Raw genomic sequence first — 13,650 nt, 5'->3', positions numbered from 1 at the left:
CACGTTCATGTGACCGCCGCGTAGAGGCGGGGTTACAATGTAACAATTTAGGTGCTACAGTGTAACCAATAAAGTGTCCGCGATAACTGAGCGCATCTGCTCGCCTCTGCGCCCGTCTCTCTCCTCGCCCTGGATGTAAAAAGAGACCAACACCGACCTCGGACATTAGATGACATTTGTTACGGAGGCGCCGCCAGAGGGGGACGGGACTGGATCATAACACATTCATATGAGGTGCGTAAGCTTGTGGCACATTAAGACAGGAGAGAGAGAGAAAGAGAGTCGAATACAGTAAATTCCTGCCAATCGGCAAGGAGCTCGTTATAGATCTTGGTGCGGATTGTCTGCGTGCGCCAAGTGATGGATGCAACAGGATTATTGTGATTATTCTGAAGGTTGCTCTCCGTCCCCACAGTTTGTGGACCGAGGCGCTGGCCTGTTGCTATGAGACCTTTTGACAGCTGGGGGATCTTTTTGGAAAGTGACAGTTTGGGTAAATGCATTAATGGTGTCTGCTTCTCAGGCAACCCAAACCTCCCCTCCTCTTGCACCCCCCTCCCCCAGAGAGTCTAGTTCGTTTTGCGCTGTTAGTGGATAAATGCCTCGTGTGCGTAAATATACATTTAGCTCTGTGGTGGTTTCCAGTCAGCAGATTACAGTGTTTTAGCAAGGAATAATGGTCCACTTGTTGTGATTATCAGATCCTGCAGATATCCACATTCATGGATCATTTTTATCTTTTCTGGGGCCAAAATGATGTCATTTACTCAGTTTGTATTAAATAGAAATTCAAAAGAAGCTGAATATAATGGCATTTGCAATTCATAAGCTGCCTATTGGGGACATTTGTGGAGACAAAGATAGAGAGGGAGATCACCAACGAGAAACAGAGAGACATGGCACATTAGTCCTGATTTGCACTAATGGTGTGCTTCTCAGATTTGATTGCGAGCACATTTGCTTTATTTCCCTATAAGAACCACACCATCAAAAACCTTCTGCAGGCAAAGCTATGAAACATGTGCGGCATGTGTGTTTTGAGGGGTTTGGACTCAGGACCTTAAGGGCCTTCTGTCCCTCATCAGTCAGTAGCAGTCGCCTGCGGCCGTCCGTCTGAAGGTCACTCGAGAAGAGATCGATAACTAGATCTCGCCTGGGACTCTACACTCAAGAGCAGCCAGTTGTACACTCAGCCCTGCCTGTGTACACTTAAGGTGAACCACATACATACATACGCAGGCTTCCTCATATAAAACAGCCACATTAGAGCACCAGGGGCGCCTCATTGTATGCCATGAGTGAGTAGTATTCCAATCAGAGTGTCCAGAGCAGCTCGGATGTCGGCGCATCGGTGCCGACCTCTGCTTCCATCCTGAGCTTCTGGGTATTATCTCGCAGGAGACTTGAGGGATATCAGATGCAGGTGTGTAGCACATTATGTCAACGTTGTAGCTACACCAGAGGGACTCGGTGTAATTTGGACTCCCAGCTTGTTGGGAGAAGTGCTGAGCTTTGTTTATTACCCCTTCTCTGAAGTCTATACGCTGCCTGTGGCTGTCACACGAAAAGGCCTCGGAAGAACAGCTTTGAGAATTGCCAAAGTCAAGGCCGAAGAAGGGACAAGTCAGCATTAGGCTTGACGGGCGGTTGCATCCCCTTCACACGTCGCACAAGAGGCTGCCACAGTGTGGCTGGGTGGCACGGATGGACTGAGTAAAGCTGACGTGCTGTTCTGTCCTGTCAGGCTGATGTATGTTCCCAGCGAGGAGACTGCAGTCCCCAGGAGCCACATAGCACCTCTCCTCCACCTCCACCACCACCTCCTCTTCCGTTGTCCGGCGACATGCCTTCTGAACCCAGCCTCAGGTAAGTGGCCCGGTTCGTCCATATACAAGGCTTATGGCACAAACAGAAATGTCAGTCAGCCACAGTGCACGTGCATTGAGAAATGTCAGCAAATGTAGAGAAAGAGCCGCTTGCTCATGGGACAGAAAGCACTGTTCTTTAGGCCGTAACCTGAGGAAGATGTAAGATCCCTGTGGTCATCAAACCTTTTGTTTGGGTGTGATAGAGGTTAGACAAGGGCTCCATCCCATTCATTCCTACTGATGGTACTTTCTACTGACCTAAAAGAAACACGTCATAAATATTAACTTTAACAAAAAAAAGTAAATATTTCTACTTAAAACAGCTGGGCTACTCACACATGATGTCATATTTGTTGTGGATTATTTTCAGCTGTGGGTACAGTGCAGATGTGAGTATTTACAGCCGCAGAAAGGGGTGGATATACTAGCGCACGTGTGATTAACTCAAAATAAACTGCAGTGCCCATGAAACTTGTTTCCCAGTGCAATGGTGTTGGCTTATTTATGTGCGCACAGATGGACAAGATTTATCAAACTATGGCTACCCAGGCAACAGTTGTTAGAAGGTCAACTCGTTGGTGGTTTTCATCAGCTGCCATGTATCTCTCCAGAGGCAGCAGGAAAAAGACAGACAGCAAAGCTCACTGCTAACAATGCTGTAATCACACTGCAGCTTTAAAGTGGTTTTCTAGTTCTTAGTAGTATTAAGCTTATGGAAACAGTTGTATTATGTGTATTTTGTGTCAGATGAGTCGTCGTTTAATCACAAGGTTGGCGGTTCGATCCCCGGCTCCTCCTGTCTGCATGTGGATGTGTCCTTGAGCGAGACGCTGAACCCCAATTATCTCCACTGGCTGCGTTACATCAGCCCACTGTTGCCAAAAAAACGCTTAGAATGAGTGCAGAAGCCAAATTCCACAACGATTTTAGACCAAAGTTTAAGTCTTCTGTCGCGAGGCTCGAGACGGAGAATTTACGATGATCTTGGCTAGAGCTTGGAGACCACAGTTATTAGTCTAGAAATAAAGAGGCTATTTGTTGCATTATGGGAAAATGTTTCAATCTAGATTTTTTAAATCAGCAAGGTACATCATAGAGTACAGCTTCAAACTGAAAGTTATAAAATAATATTTAGATCTATTCAATATCATTAAGGCTTCCATCCCCCCTCAAATCCCCATACAGCTTCTCTGAGTTCCTAAATCCTGTAATTTCCCTTCCTTCTAATCCAGCATGGCAATTTTGTCCTTTTTGTCCCTGGGCCCTTCCCTCCGGCAGTGTCCAACCAGCAAGCAAACAGCCTGACTCATCATTCATCCTACCTCTGGCCCATAGTGCGCACACGCAAACCACCCACCCACCCACACATACCCATTATTCCCTCTGTCTTACACGCCGTCACCATGAAGGTGACAGAGCAGGCCTCCTGGCAGACAGCAGCATTTAGAGTGGCGGCTGCAACTGGAAGGGGACAGAGATGGATTCGGATGGACACGGCGCCGTGCTGCTGATAGATGGGTGTACGCCGGGAGGGACTGAAGATGGGTTGGAAAACAGGATGTATTTACTGCTCCGTGGGTCCACACAGCCAGTCAGTTCTGTAGTCAGTGTACTTGTCGCGCCCATCGTAAAGAGAGACACACACTAATGGGCAGAAAGTGTTCTTTTTAAGTGTTGGGGTGTGATGGAAATGTCATTCATAAGTAAAGAGTAATGGGAGATTAGTAAAGTGTCACTTGTCTATATTGCATTAATTCAGTTGCATTCTTGGTGCAAGTTCAACTATATATAAAAAAGATAAATACATTATTTACATTCATAGTTATACACCTTGTGCATAGAAATAATAAAAAAGAAGACATTAAACAAGCATTAAACTTATTCCACTTACTGTTATACCCATGTGATGCTAGCACCATGTACAACTTTCACAGGCTGCTGGTGCGATGGAAACATTAACGTGAACATGTCAAATATGTATCTGGAGATTCGACTCTCAGTTTTTCGTTCAATCACACTGTCGGGCTGACAAAAGAGACTCCTCTGTCAATGAACAATGAACTGAGGACTATGAGGCGGGAATCTCAACAAGAGTCCGGAGAGCTAGCGGCTCTGCTAGGCTGTAGCCTACTTAGCTAAATGCTAACGTCAGCGTGGCAACACGCTCAACGTGGCAATGCTAATGCTGTCGTTTAGCAGATATGCAATGTTCACCATCTTAGATTAGCATGCTAGCATTTACTAATTAGCACAAATGAGCCAAATTTCATGGCAATAAATCCAATAATTGTTTAATATATTTCAGTCTGAACTAAATTGGGGGACCGACCGACATTGCCATCCCTAAATATGTACCGTCTTTCTGCTGTACAATCAAAGTGGTCAAGCTTGTCCAAAAAAAGTAAAATAATTATTGAATATTTCATATCCAAATTCACTAACTTTGTAGAAGCAGTAGTCATAGCAACAGCATGAGTGATATAGTAGAAGTAGTGATAGTACTTGCAATTTGTCATTATCATTATTATTATTATTATTATTATTATTATTATTAATAGAACCAGAGCTTTATCTCATCTAGAAGTCCAACTCCAGTTTAACAACATATCTTATGTGTGCGTGTGTGTGTGTGTGTGTGTGTGTGTGTATGTGTGTGTGTGTGTGTGTGTGTGTGTGTAGCAGTAGGGAGATGCTGACAGGACAGAGGCTCTGTCAGTCGAAGTCCCACCAGGACTCGGTCCTCGCTGCCCTCAACCAGCAGAGGAAGGACGGCTTGCTGTGCGACGTCACCCTGGTGGCCGGCGAGCAGAAGTTCCACGCCCACAAAGCCGTCCTGGCGGCGTGCAGCGATTACTTCAGGGTGAGTTCTGTACCGTGATGATGAACTCTGAAAATGTATCTATGCTTGATAAAGGAGGGTTTGTCTGTGCGATTATCCGTCTTCATGATTAAAGCGCCTCCTTTTGTTTTGCATGTGCAATGGTTTGACTGATTTAAAGATGACTGATGTGATAGAGGGGACAGTAACATGATGTGATGGGTTGCTAGATTGTTAAAACTGCCGCAAAACCTGTCTCACCCTGCTACCTCCATTAGGACAGATTATTAATGGCGGGGCTAAAGGGTCCCACGGTGGTCGAAAATGCTGTCTCAGGCTGCCAAGAAGACAAAAGTCTTGGAGAAACTCTACATTTGAGACCGTGAAAACGGTGAGGTTTGCATGTACAGACGGCAAAACATTTTTCGGTCGAGATTAAAAGTGCTACAGCACAGATCACCCTTCACCATCCTGCACCTGGATGCATCCCCAGTGTTCGGCTTCAGTCCGATCATTGGAGTTAAACCGCAGAGGTATCTGTAGGTATACGCTCACGCTGTCAGACAGCCAGACAGGAGGTTTGCCGAGATGGGCCGCACAGGGAAAAGTGCACCGATGAAATTTGATTTCGGGACACCGAGCAGATCAGGAAGCAGAAAATAATCCCTCTTGAAAATGAGCGGCAGATTAAACATGTCCAAGTTGCCCAGGGATTATTCTTCCTCCTGTGTGTGTGTAGGTTATTTTTACTTCTCTCGGCAGAGAGTTGAGGGTAGGCGAGTCGCACTCCTCTCCTTCCTTTGTCCTCTTCGCTTTTGTTCTCCCTCTTTTTTTTCTTCTAAAAAAGGCCGCTCTTTCATGTCCCAGCCGAGCCGAGCAACACTGTTGTTCCAGGGCACATGGATTATTAGATCAGCCTGCTACAGTAAGCAGGGGAAGTCACTCTGCTCCCCTGTTCCTCTGCAGGGGCCTAACAACATCCTCATCAGTTTGTCATCTGACTCCACCGCTGGGGGTTTCATTTAGCTCATTTACTGGGGGAGATGAAGGTGCCTTGTGTCGTGAATAGTGACTGTGTTTTCTCCCTCTCTCTCTCTTTGTGCCTCCTTCTTTCTCACACACACACACACACTCTCACACACACACACACACACACACACACACACACACACACGTAGCAGTGATAATAACACATTATCTAGTCCGTCGGACATGAGGGATTGTAATGAAATACCTGACCAAGCGTGAGTTGTTTACCTGAGACTTGTCCTGAATGTGTCACCTGCCTCTTCCAATGCCGTCACATTACCAAGACGTCTGGACGGCCTGGTGGAGATTCGTCCAGATCAGTCACACCACAGTCACACAAGAACACACACGCACTAAATCTTCCTCGCTTTTGTTTTTGTCACACAGAGAAATATTTTCTTCTAGCCCTGCAGGGCAGGACAGAACTCATATCAAAAGCTATTATTGTCCCGGACGCTGTATGTCCAACCTGTACTACACAGAACCCTGTTATTGCTTTAACCTCTTTATGAAGACAGGGCTATATGGAGATGGACTGTGCAGTATTTCCACCATCAGTCCTCTGTGCCTTTTAATGTCGCTTGATTTGATAATGCGACCCTGTACATCGATGCGCGAGCGAGGTACAGCGTTTTTGTATTTGACTCACCTGAAGGTAAGCTGCCCGTGAATGGAAAGATGTTCAGCACTACATTCAGTGATCCATAGCAAATTGAAATTTGGGGGATTTTCCTTCCAGATATTTGCAGGATACAAAAAAAAAATAAACAAATGTTCATGCCAATTGTTTTTCTTTGCGGTATTTAATTAAGAAACACTAGTGTGTTAGAACAACACCGGCCGAATGTATAAGGTTTACTTGCGTCATAAGTACAGTAATACATAAGTGTAAGTAAGGATGTGCATATACTTAGAATAAAACCCTTTAGTGACAATTGACCATAGCATTAAATATACTTTATAAGAGAGTTTAATTTTTTACAAAATAGAATATTTGAATGAGGTGTTGTGTGGCTGGCAAAACATCACCAGGCTTCTAATCGACTTTACAACGACTGAACGCACTGATGGTGCCCACATCACTTACAATCTAACTTAATCCAGTCTTAATAACCAGCCGTATAACGATAATGGAAGTGCGGTAACTGTGGAAACAAGAGCAGTGCTGAAACACAAATCATATGATCAACACTGAGAGCCAAGTTAGCTGAGATGAGAACGAACAGGATCATTTCAGCCCGATAGGCCGCGTTAGAAGAACAGGGAACTTGAAGTAATACATGCTACATAATGATCTGCCCACACACAGACACACCAGAATATTACTAGTAGCATCTGTAAGACACTGTAATTCTACTTTTCCGAATTCTGTAACACACCCTGAGCCCTTCTTGTTACGATAGGGGGACAAGTGTTAAGATAGAGAATAGAAAATACCAATGTGCTCAATGTGCTCAATGTGTCTCAATGTGATGTATATCCAGAGCATTCGTGCTGGAGGCCACCAGCTCTGCGAATGCTCTCAGGGTGCTCCCTCTCGGCCTCAAGGCTCACACACCAACACAGGAGCAAACATGCATAAGCAGTTTTTCTATTTACTCTTTTTTTTAACTTTCTGCCTGTTTAACACTCATGCACACACTGAACAAAGCTTAGCCACCATCACACACACACATACACACACACACACACACACACACACACACACACACCCCAGGTTTAGCCACAGGCCCTCCTGTGCTCGGCGGACCATTGGATTTTTAATTAGCGCAGCAGTGAATCAACAAGGCCAAGCTCTGAGGAGAGATGCGCAGGCCTTGGTTAAAGCTCAGCGTGGCCTCAAGTCGACCCTGTCTCACACAGCACCCTCACAATACACAGGGGCCATTCGTCAGAGGAGGGGTGGTGTGTGTGTGTGGGGGGGGTGCGCTTGGTTAAAGTTCATGGGCGCTATGAATCATGGAGAATCGGATGAGTTTTGGGAGCAGTGAATGTTGTTTCTCGTGACGGAGGGAGCTGCTCCGCTGGCCTGCCAGCCCGAGGGTGTTACACCAGTCTCTGAGCAGAGATAGTGCAGAGTGACTGTGCTACAAACTGCCACTGTGATTAAAAAGATATGTGAAATTGCAAGCTAGCCAGATCACTATCCTGAGACGAGGGGAGCCGTGGAGAAAGAAATTGTCTACAGCAGCTGGATTTACTTTTCAAAAGCAATTCATGGAGTCCCCCGTCCCCCTTTTCGTTATGAAACAGAGGAAAATATAAACCCTAAATACTTCATAACCTTGAGGAAACGGGTAGAGTTGATCTTCATCATGGCCACGTTTGACCCCTAACCCCGCTGTCACTCCGAGGGTGCGTTCTACTGATGCATGGCTCTGTCATCCCCTCGTGGTGTGACACCAGTCAATAGCTTTGATTAGCGAGCAGCGAGCTGGACTGAAACACAGCAGGGTCAGACTGTAGACGCTGCGTCCGCTGCTTTGATTTTTAGCGCGTGGTGTGTGTGTGTGTGTGTGTGTGTGTGTGTGCGTGGGGCAAAGGAAGAGAAAGACAGAGGGCCTGTGTAACAGAAAGCACTGATTGTGCTATTTATTTCTGCTTACTTCCGGGGCCACGGCGGGCTAATCAATACAGAAAGGGCTCGAGGACGTTGCGTCTGGCAGGTTTAGATGGACTGCGATGCTGTTTTTATCAGCACGTGCACATGCAAATCCGATTTTTCAGTCTGATAATGCTTACATATACGTATAATACGATCAGCCTACAGAGTCAACGTGGATGGACTAGAAGAGCAAAGCTGGATTGAATTAGACCATTAATGTGATTGTTTTTAATGCAGTGGCCCAGTGTTGTTTTTTTTCTTTTATACCAAAGACAGAACATGCCAGATAGTATATCTCTGTGTTGGTGTTCCCTCCGCTGACCTCCATGTTTGTGTGTCATCAGGCGATGTTCAGCTTGTGCATGGTGGAGAGTGAGGCAGACGAGGTGACTCTGCAAGGGGTGACCGGCGTTGGACTGAAGCACGCTTTGGACTTCGCCTACACCGGGCAGGTGAGCCCGAGCAACAGCCACCACAGCTGACCAGACGAGCCCCTTTCACAGGGTTGTATTGTGATATATTTATTTGTATTAACAGCGATGCAGCCTACTTTATAAGCAGATGTTTTGCATGTAAAACTCTTTATCTTTCAAGGTTCCATATAGAAGATTCAGAGAGTATTTGCAGTGTGAAGATATAGTGGAGTCATATCTACCTGGGCAGAGAATGTAGTAACGCTAGCTCTCTCTTTCCATGTGTCATAATCTTCTCTCTGCTTTGTTTACATGACGGAGCTATTTTAGTGCATGTGAGTCTCTCTGTTGTGCCCTACTGGCTAGCTAATCGCCGGCGCCCTGCACTACGCTCATACGACGATTACCGCTGATAACGCCGTCCCGACCCACGCCGTCCTGGTCCCCCGCTCCCAAAAAAACAGCAGGCGCTGTTGCCATTGTTCGCAACGTCAGCTGCTAGCCGCCGGCTCAGTCGTTGCCATTTTGAGAGCCGTGTGGAGGCAATAAAAATTCAAAAAAATAATCTTCAAGCTACTTCAGAGTTTATTATAAGAGTAGAATGTTGTATTTCCCTCTAAAAAGCAGTTGAATATATGTCTACAGTAGCAATTATCATTACAGTTACACATTACAGTGGTTACTTTTCACCATTGCCAAATATGTCACCGAGATAAATCAGAGCAGGACATCTGCAGATTACCATTTTAATCTCAGCAGCAGGGGCTTCTACAGCAGCGTGCCTCTGGATACAGTGGTATCCAGCTGTTAGCAGGTGCTGTCATCCCCCTGCCCTCTGTGGTCACACTGCGGAATGTTATTCTGGGATCCAAACAAGAAACACAATTATATTCAAGGAGGCAGAAGTAAAGAGGACAGTATTACATTTCGCGCGGGTGAGGTCACTCGTCCTCGCCCTCTCGCCCCGTCAACAAAAGAATCGTTTGCGATCATTTCTAATCACCTTTTTTTTTTTTTTTTTTGCAGTTGCCGGCGATGCTCGGTCCAATAAGCAGACTAGCGGCTTAGGCAGCAGACCCGAGAGGCCGGAAACTTTGTAATTACTCCTAATTTTATTTCCATAGTGGAAATGAGCAAAGAGGGAGCCGGTTAGGCAGCGTAAGTAGGTCAACAGCAGGCTTGCGAGCCGCCCTGCTTTGGTTGGCTCAGAGCCTCTGTTCGCCTGGTGGAGATGATAGCAGATGAGATGAGGGCAATATGCTTATCTCCCACACCGTGAATAATGACCTACTAAAAAATCCTTCAGCCACATGTCATAGCCGACAGGGCCGAGTCAGGACGATGCTCTCTGCCCGGAAGTCAAGTTAGTAACTTCAATGACATTTTCACTGCATGCCAAGATGACAAATGCAGTGTTATCACCCACAGACATGACTTTTATTTTTCCCAGACGGTAAATCTTTCATTCTTTCAATCATTCTGAGTAAAGAGAGAGAGTGATGCGAGGCTACAATGGGTCAGATCCTTTTGTAGAAGACGTCTACACTCTACCTCCCTTCATTTCCGCCTTCTCCCCCAGGTGAAAGCGCGCAAGTAACCAGCGCAATAAACGTTAGTTTGCACAAGAGCCACGCTGTTATAAAACCGACTTGTGTGCCGTGCGAGGTTGAAGTGCTCTGACTGGAGTGGAGAGGAGAACAGCGCCGTTCACTTACAGTTATTGCAGTCACATTATTATTTTTGGGCTGCTGATTGAGTCAAAGAAGAAAAAGCAATAAAATAATAATTGAACGTTTGTCGCTCTTGATCACAAGTTTATCTCCGCGGGATAAATGTGCAGATGCAGCTAATTGCAGAGAGGAAATGGAAAAAAAGAGGGAACATATAAACAAATTGCTTGATGATTTTTTTACATGCACGGGAAAGAAAGCAGCACATTTTCTATCCAGATTTGTTTTGTCCAGATTAAAAACAGGAGCTGCCTTTCCATGCTCTCAAAAATCAGAAAGAACAAGGAGGCCTGAGCAAAAACAACAAAAAAACAGATACCCGTGAATGCTGATTAACAATATTCCAGCCCACTGATGTGTCAACGATATAGTGAGAGGCGAGGGAGACAAATGATGAAGTCATTTTTTCACACTTTCACTGCTGATGCAGTCAGGGCTCTGTGGCTATGTAGGGCAACGCTGCTAAATGTATTATCAAAGGTTTGTTCCTGCCCTTTAAAGCCAAACATTTTATTTGGAGTAGGTGAATCCGCCATGTGAGCGGTAACACGGGGCATGTTTAGTCTGATTGGGCTATTATTCCAATGATTCAGACAACATTTAACTCCATGTGGTTGTGTTTGTGGGTTGGGAATAGAATAAAAAAATAAAAAAAGGGCAGTTAAGCCTCCATCGAGTACACAATGTGCTCCCTGGCACTGTGAGTTGGCTGTATTACAGAGCTTTATGTTGCATATGGGTGGGTAATATGGAGGAAACAGAAGGAGGCTTTCAGCAGATCATTTCAGCTGCTGTTCTGTCAGCTCGACCGGAAGCGTTTTGGGCAGAATCAGTGACGAAACAATTGCCAGAATATGTTGCTTTGCTTTGGAGGACGATCACGGTGAATCGGGCACATTGGTGGAGCCATTTCTTGTTATAAGCGGCCCGATCCGTCACACTCATTTGCCCTGTCTCTATTGCGCCATTTAAAACATATTAGGTAACCTGGCGTGCGTACGGACAGCATTCTCAGTGTTTAAAAAAAAAAAAAAAAAAGGAAATGTGAATAATGACAAAAGACATATAGGATGCTGCCTGGTTTAGGTTTAGTCAGGTGACTTTGTAGGGTTTAACTCAGGTCACACTGCACATACTGTTACACACAGCTGATTTTCAAAACGTATTGGTATCTTTTGATATAGCCCAATATACTTTCTGTTTATATTGTGCTGCGTTACAGACAGGCTAACTGCTCAATGACTGGCCCATACCAAACAAAAACAAGTGGGCCCAAATAGGGCGTCAATGACTTTAAAATGTAAGAATTTAGAAAAAAATGTCCATAATAATTTCTCCAAACCCAAATACCTGAAACAATATTTAATAAGTATTCATTTTACTTTCATGTATGACAAAGAAAAGCAACAGCCCCTCTCATTTGAGAAGCTGGAACCAGATAACGTTTGGTGTTTTTGCTTGCAAAACGATGGAAATGAGTTATGATCAAAACAGTTGTCGATTCATAACCTGAAACATAAAACACACCAAACACTGGCAGCGTGAGGCCAAACAGGAAAAAGGACCTGTCATACTGGTATAAAGTTATTAGTGCAGTCCATCCAATAGCTGCTGAGACATTTCACCAAAAACCCAAAAGAACTTTCTGGTGGTGCTAGAAGAAAAGTAAAGGGATCACCAACATCAGAGTATTGGATCCCCAGGGGACCATGAATATCTGTAACAAATCCCATGGATGTCCATCCAATAGATGTTGAGATATTTAACTCTGGACCAAAGTGGTGGACCGACCGACGTCGTCTCAACCGAGAAAAACAACAATTCTCAACTATCTTGACATTTCCATGAAGTTATGACTATTATTATTTTTTTAAACTAACACTAAAATGCTTTAAGGCAATGAGCCTGATAATGAACTGCAACCCAACCACAGTGAATGACCTTGTTCATCTCTGGACAGATCCTGCTGGAGCCAGCGGTGATCCAGGACGTCCTGTCTGCAGGCAGCCACCTTCAGCTGCTGGAGCTCCTCAGTCTCTGCTCCCACTACCTCATCCAGGTACACACACACACACACACACACACACACACACACACACACACACACACACACACACACATACACACACACACACACACACACACACACACAGGTCCTACCAGGTTAATGAAAATCCTGTAATATTATGGCGTTCCACTCATGATTTGATCCTATCTGCAGGGAATACCAAGAAAATGTACAAACGGGCCACTTAACTTGAAGTGCAATATCTTTTCTATTTATGCTTTATTCCACACATTTACTGTATTAGTGTCAGCATCCAATTCTCAACTGCACTAGACACCAATGATAATTCCCCTTTACACAAACAACGGAGCAGCATGGACCAGGATGTACAGGTTTTAGTGTCGAAAATCTAATATAAAACAAGGCTGCCATCTGTACCAACATCACAATGTTCTTCCTCGTACTGTGTATTATAATTTTTTTAATATAAGGCAATAACAGAAATCCAGATTAGGTGTTTAAAAGGCCAAAGAGTACAGATTTCTTTTTGGAACAATCCTGGACACAAACGATAAACTGGAAACTCCAAAACCCAGATTATAACCCAGATAGCGGTGTGTAAAAAACAAAAACAGCGAAGAAACAAATGGTGCGTGTGCTGACAGCAGCGACAGTAACATCAACCAAAGGAACAGTTCAACATTTTGGGAAATGCACTTATTGGCTTTCTAGCTGAGAGACAGATGAGAGAGGATCAATACTGCTCTCAGATTTGTTTGCTGAACATTAAGATAGAGCCAGGAGACAGTTAGCTTAGCTTAGCATAGCACAAAGCCTGGAAACAGGAGGCTAGCAGCTATGTTGAATTATTTCTTCAAGCGAACATCACTGCAAAGTTTGACATCAAAAGTAATTTGTGGAAACAAAAAGAAACTGTTGCATTTATTCAAATTCAACAATGTCCAACCTCTTCTGTAAAGAATAGGCTAGTGTGAATCCTCCCCCACTGGGAGGTTACAGGTCCCATTCAGTGTGCCGCTCCAGGACACTTCATTGGGGTTGGATGCTTGTCGGCTAAGGTGCCCAAGTCCAGATCTCCTCAAGAACTAGGCCACCCTGCTGCTTGTTTAATGCGTTTTATCCCAGAGGCCGAGATGGATCTGATGGAACAGAGGCAAA

The 13,650-nt window shown here is 44.8% G+C and overlaps 1 protein-coding gene across 2 annotated transcripts in view; it reads left to right on the top strand.

Annotated features, from left to right (window-relative positions):
• The first annotated feature begins 124 nt into the window (after positions 1–124).
• Positions 125–13,650, top strand: part of klhl32 (kelch-like family member 32) — a 24,652-nt gene continuing 11,126 nt past the window's right edge. The window contains exons 1-5 of one of the 2 annotated variants that reach the window (XM_076096458.1): positions 125–234; positions 1,745–1,866; positions 4,551–4,728; positions 8,665–8,772; positions 12,424–12,522. In XM_076096458.1, coding sequence (XP_075952573.1) covers positions 1,844–1,866; positions 4,551–4,728; positions 8,665–8,772; positions 12,424–12,522 — 408 coding nt within the window. In that variant the 5' untranslated portion in view covers positions 125–234; positions 1,745–1,843. Of the gene's footprint in view, positions 235–1,744; positions 1,867–4,547; positions 4,729–8,664; positions 8,773–12,423; positions 12,523–13,650 lie in introns of both variants that reach the window. The other variant, XM_076096457.1, reaches the window with a different exon arrangement.

This window comes from Anarhichas minor, unplaced genomic scaffold (genome assembly GCF_050575085.1).
Source record: "Anarhichas minor isolate MPS153535 unplaced genomic scaffold, ASM5057508v1 ptg000022l, whole genome shotgun sequence".
Taxonomy (NCBI): Eukaryota; Metazoa; Chordata; class Actinopteri; order Perciformes; family Anarhichadidae; genus Anarhichas; species Anarhichas minor.
The sequence above is the reverse complement of the archived record's forward strand: the minus strand, read 5'-3'. Positions and strand labels throughout refer to the sequence as shown.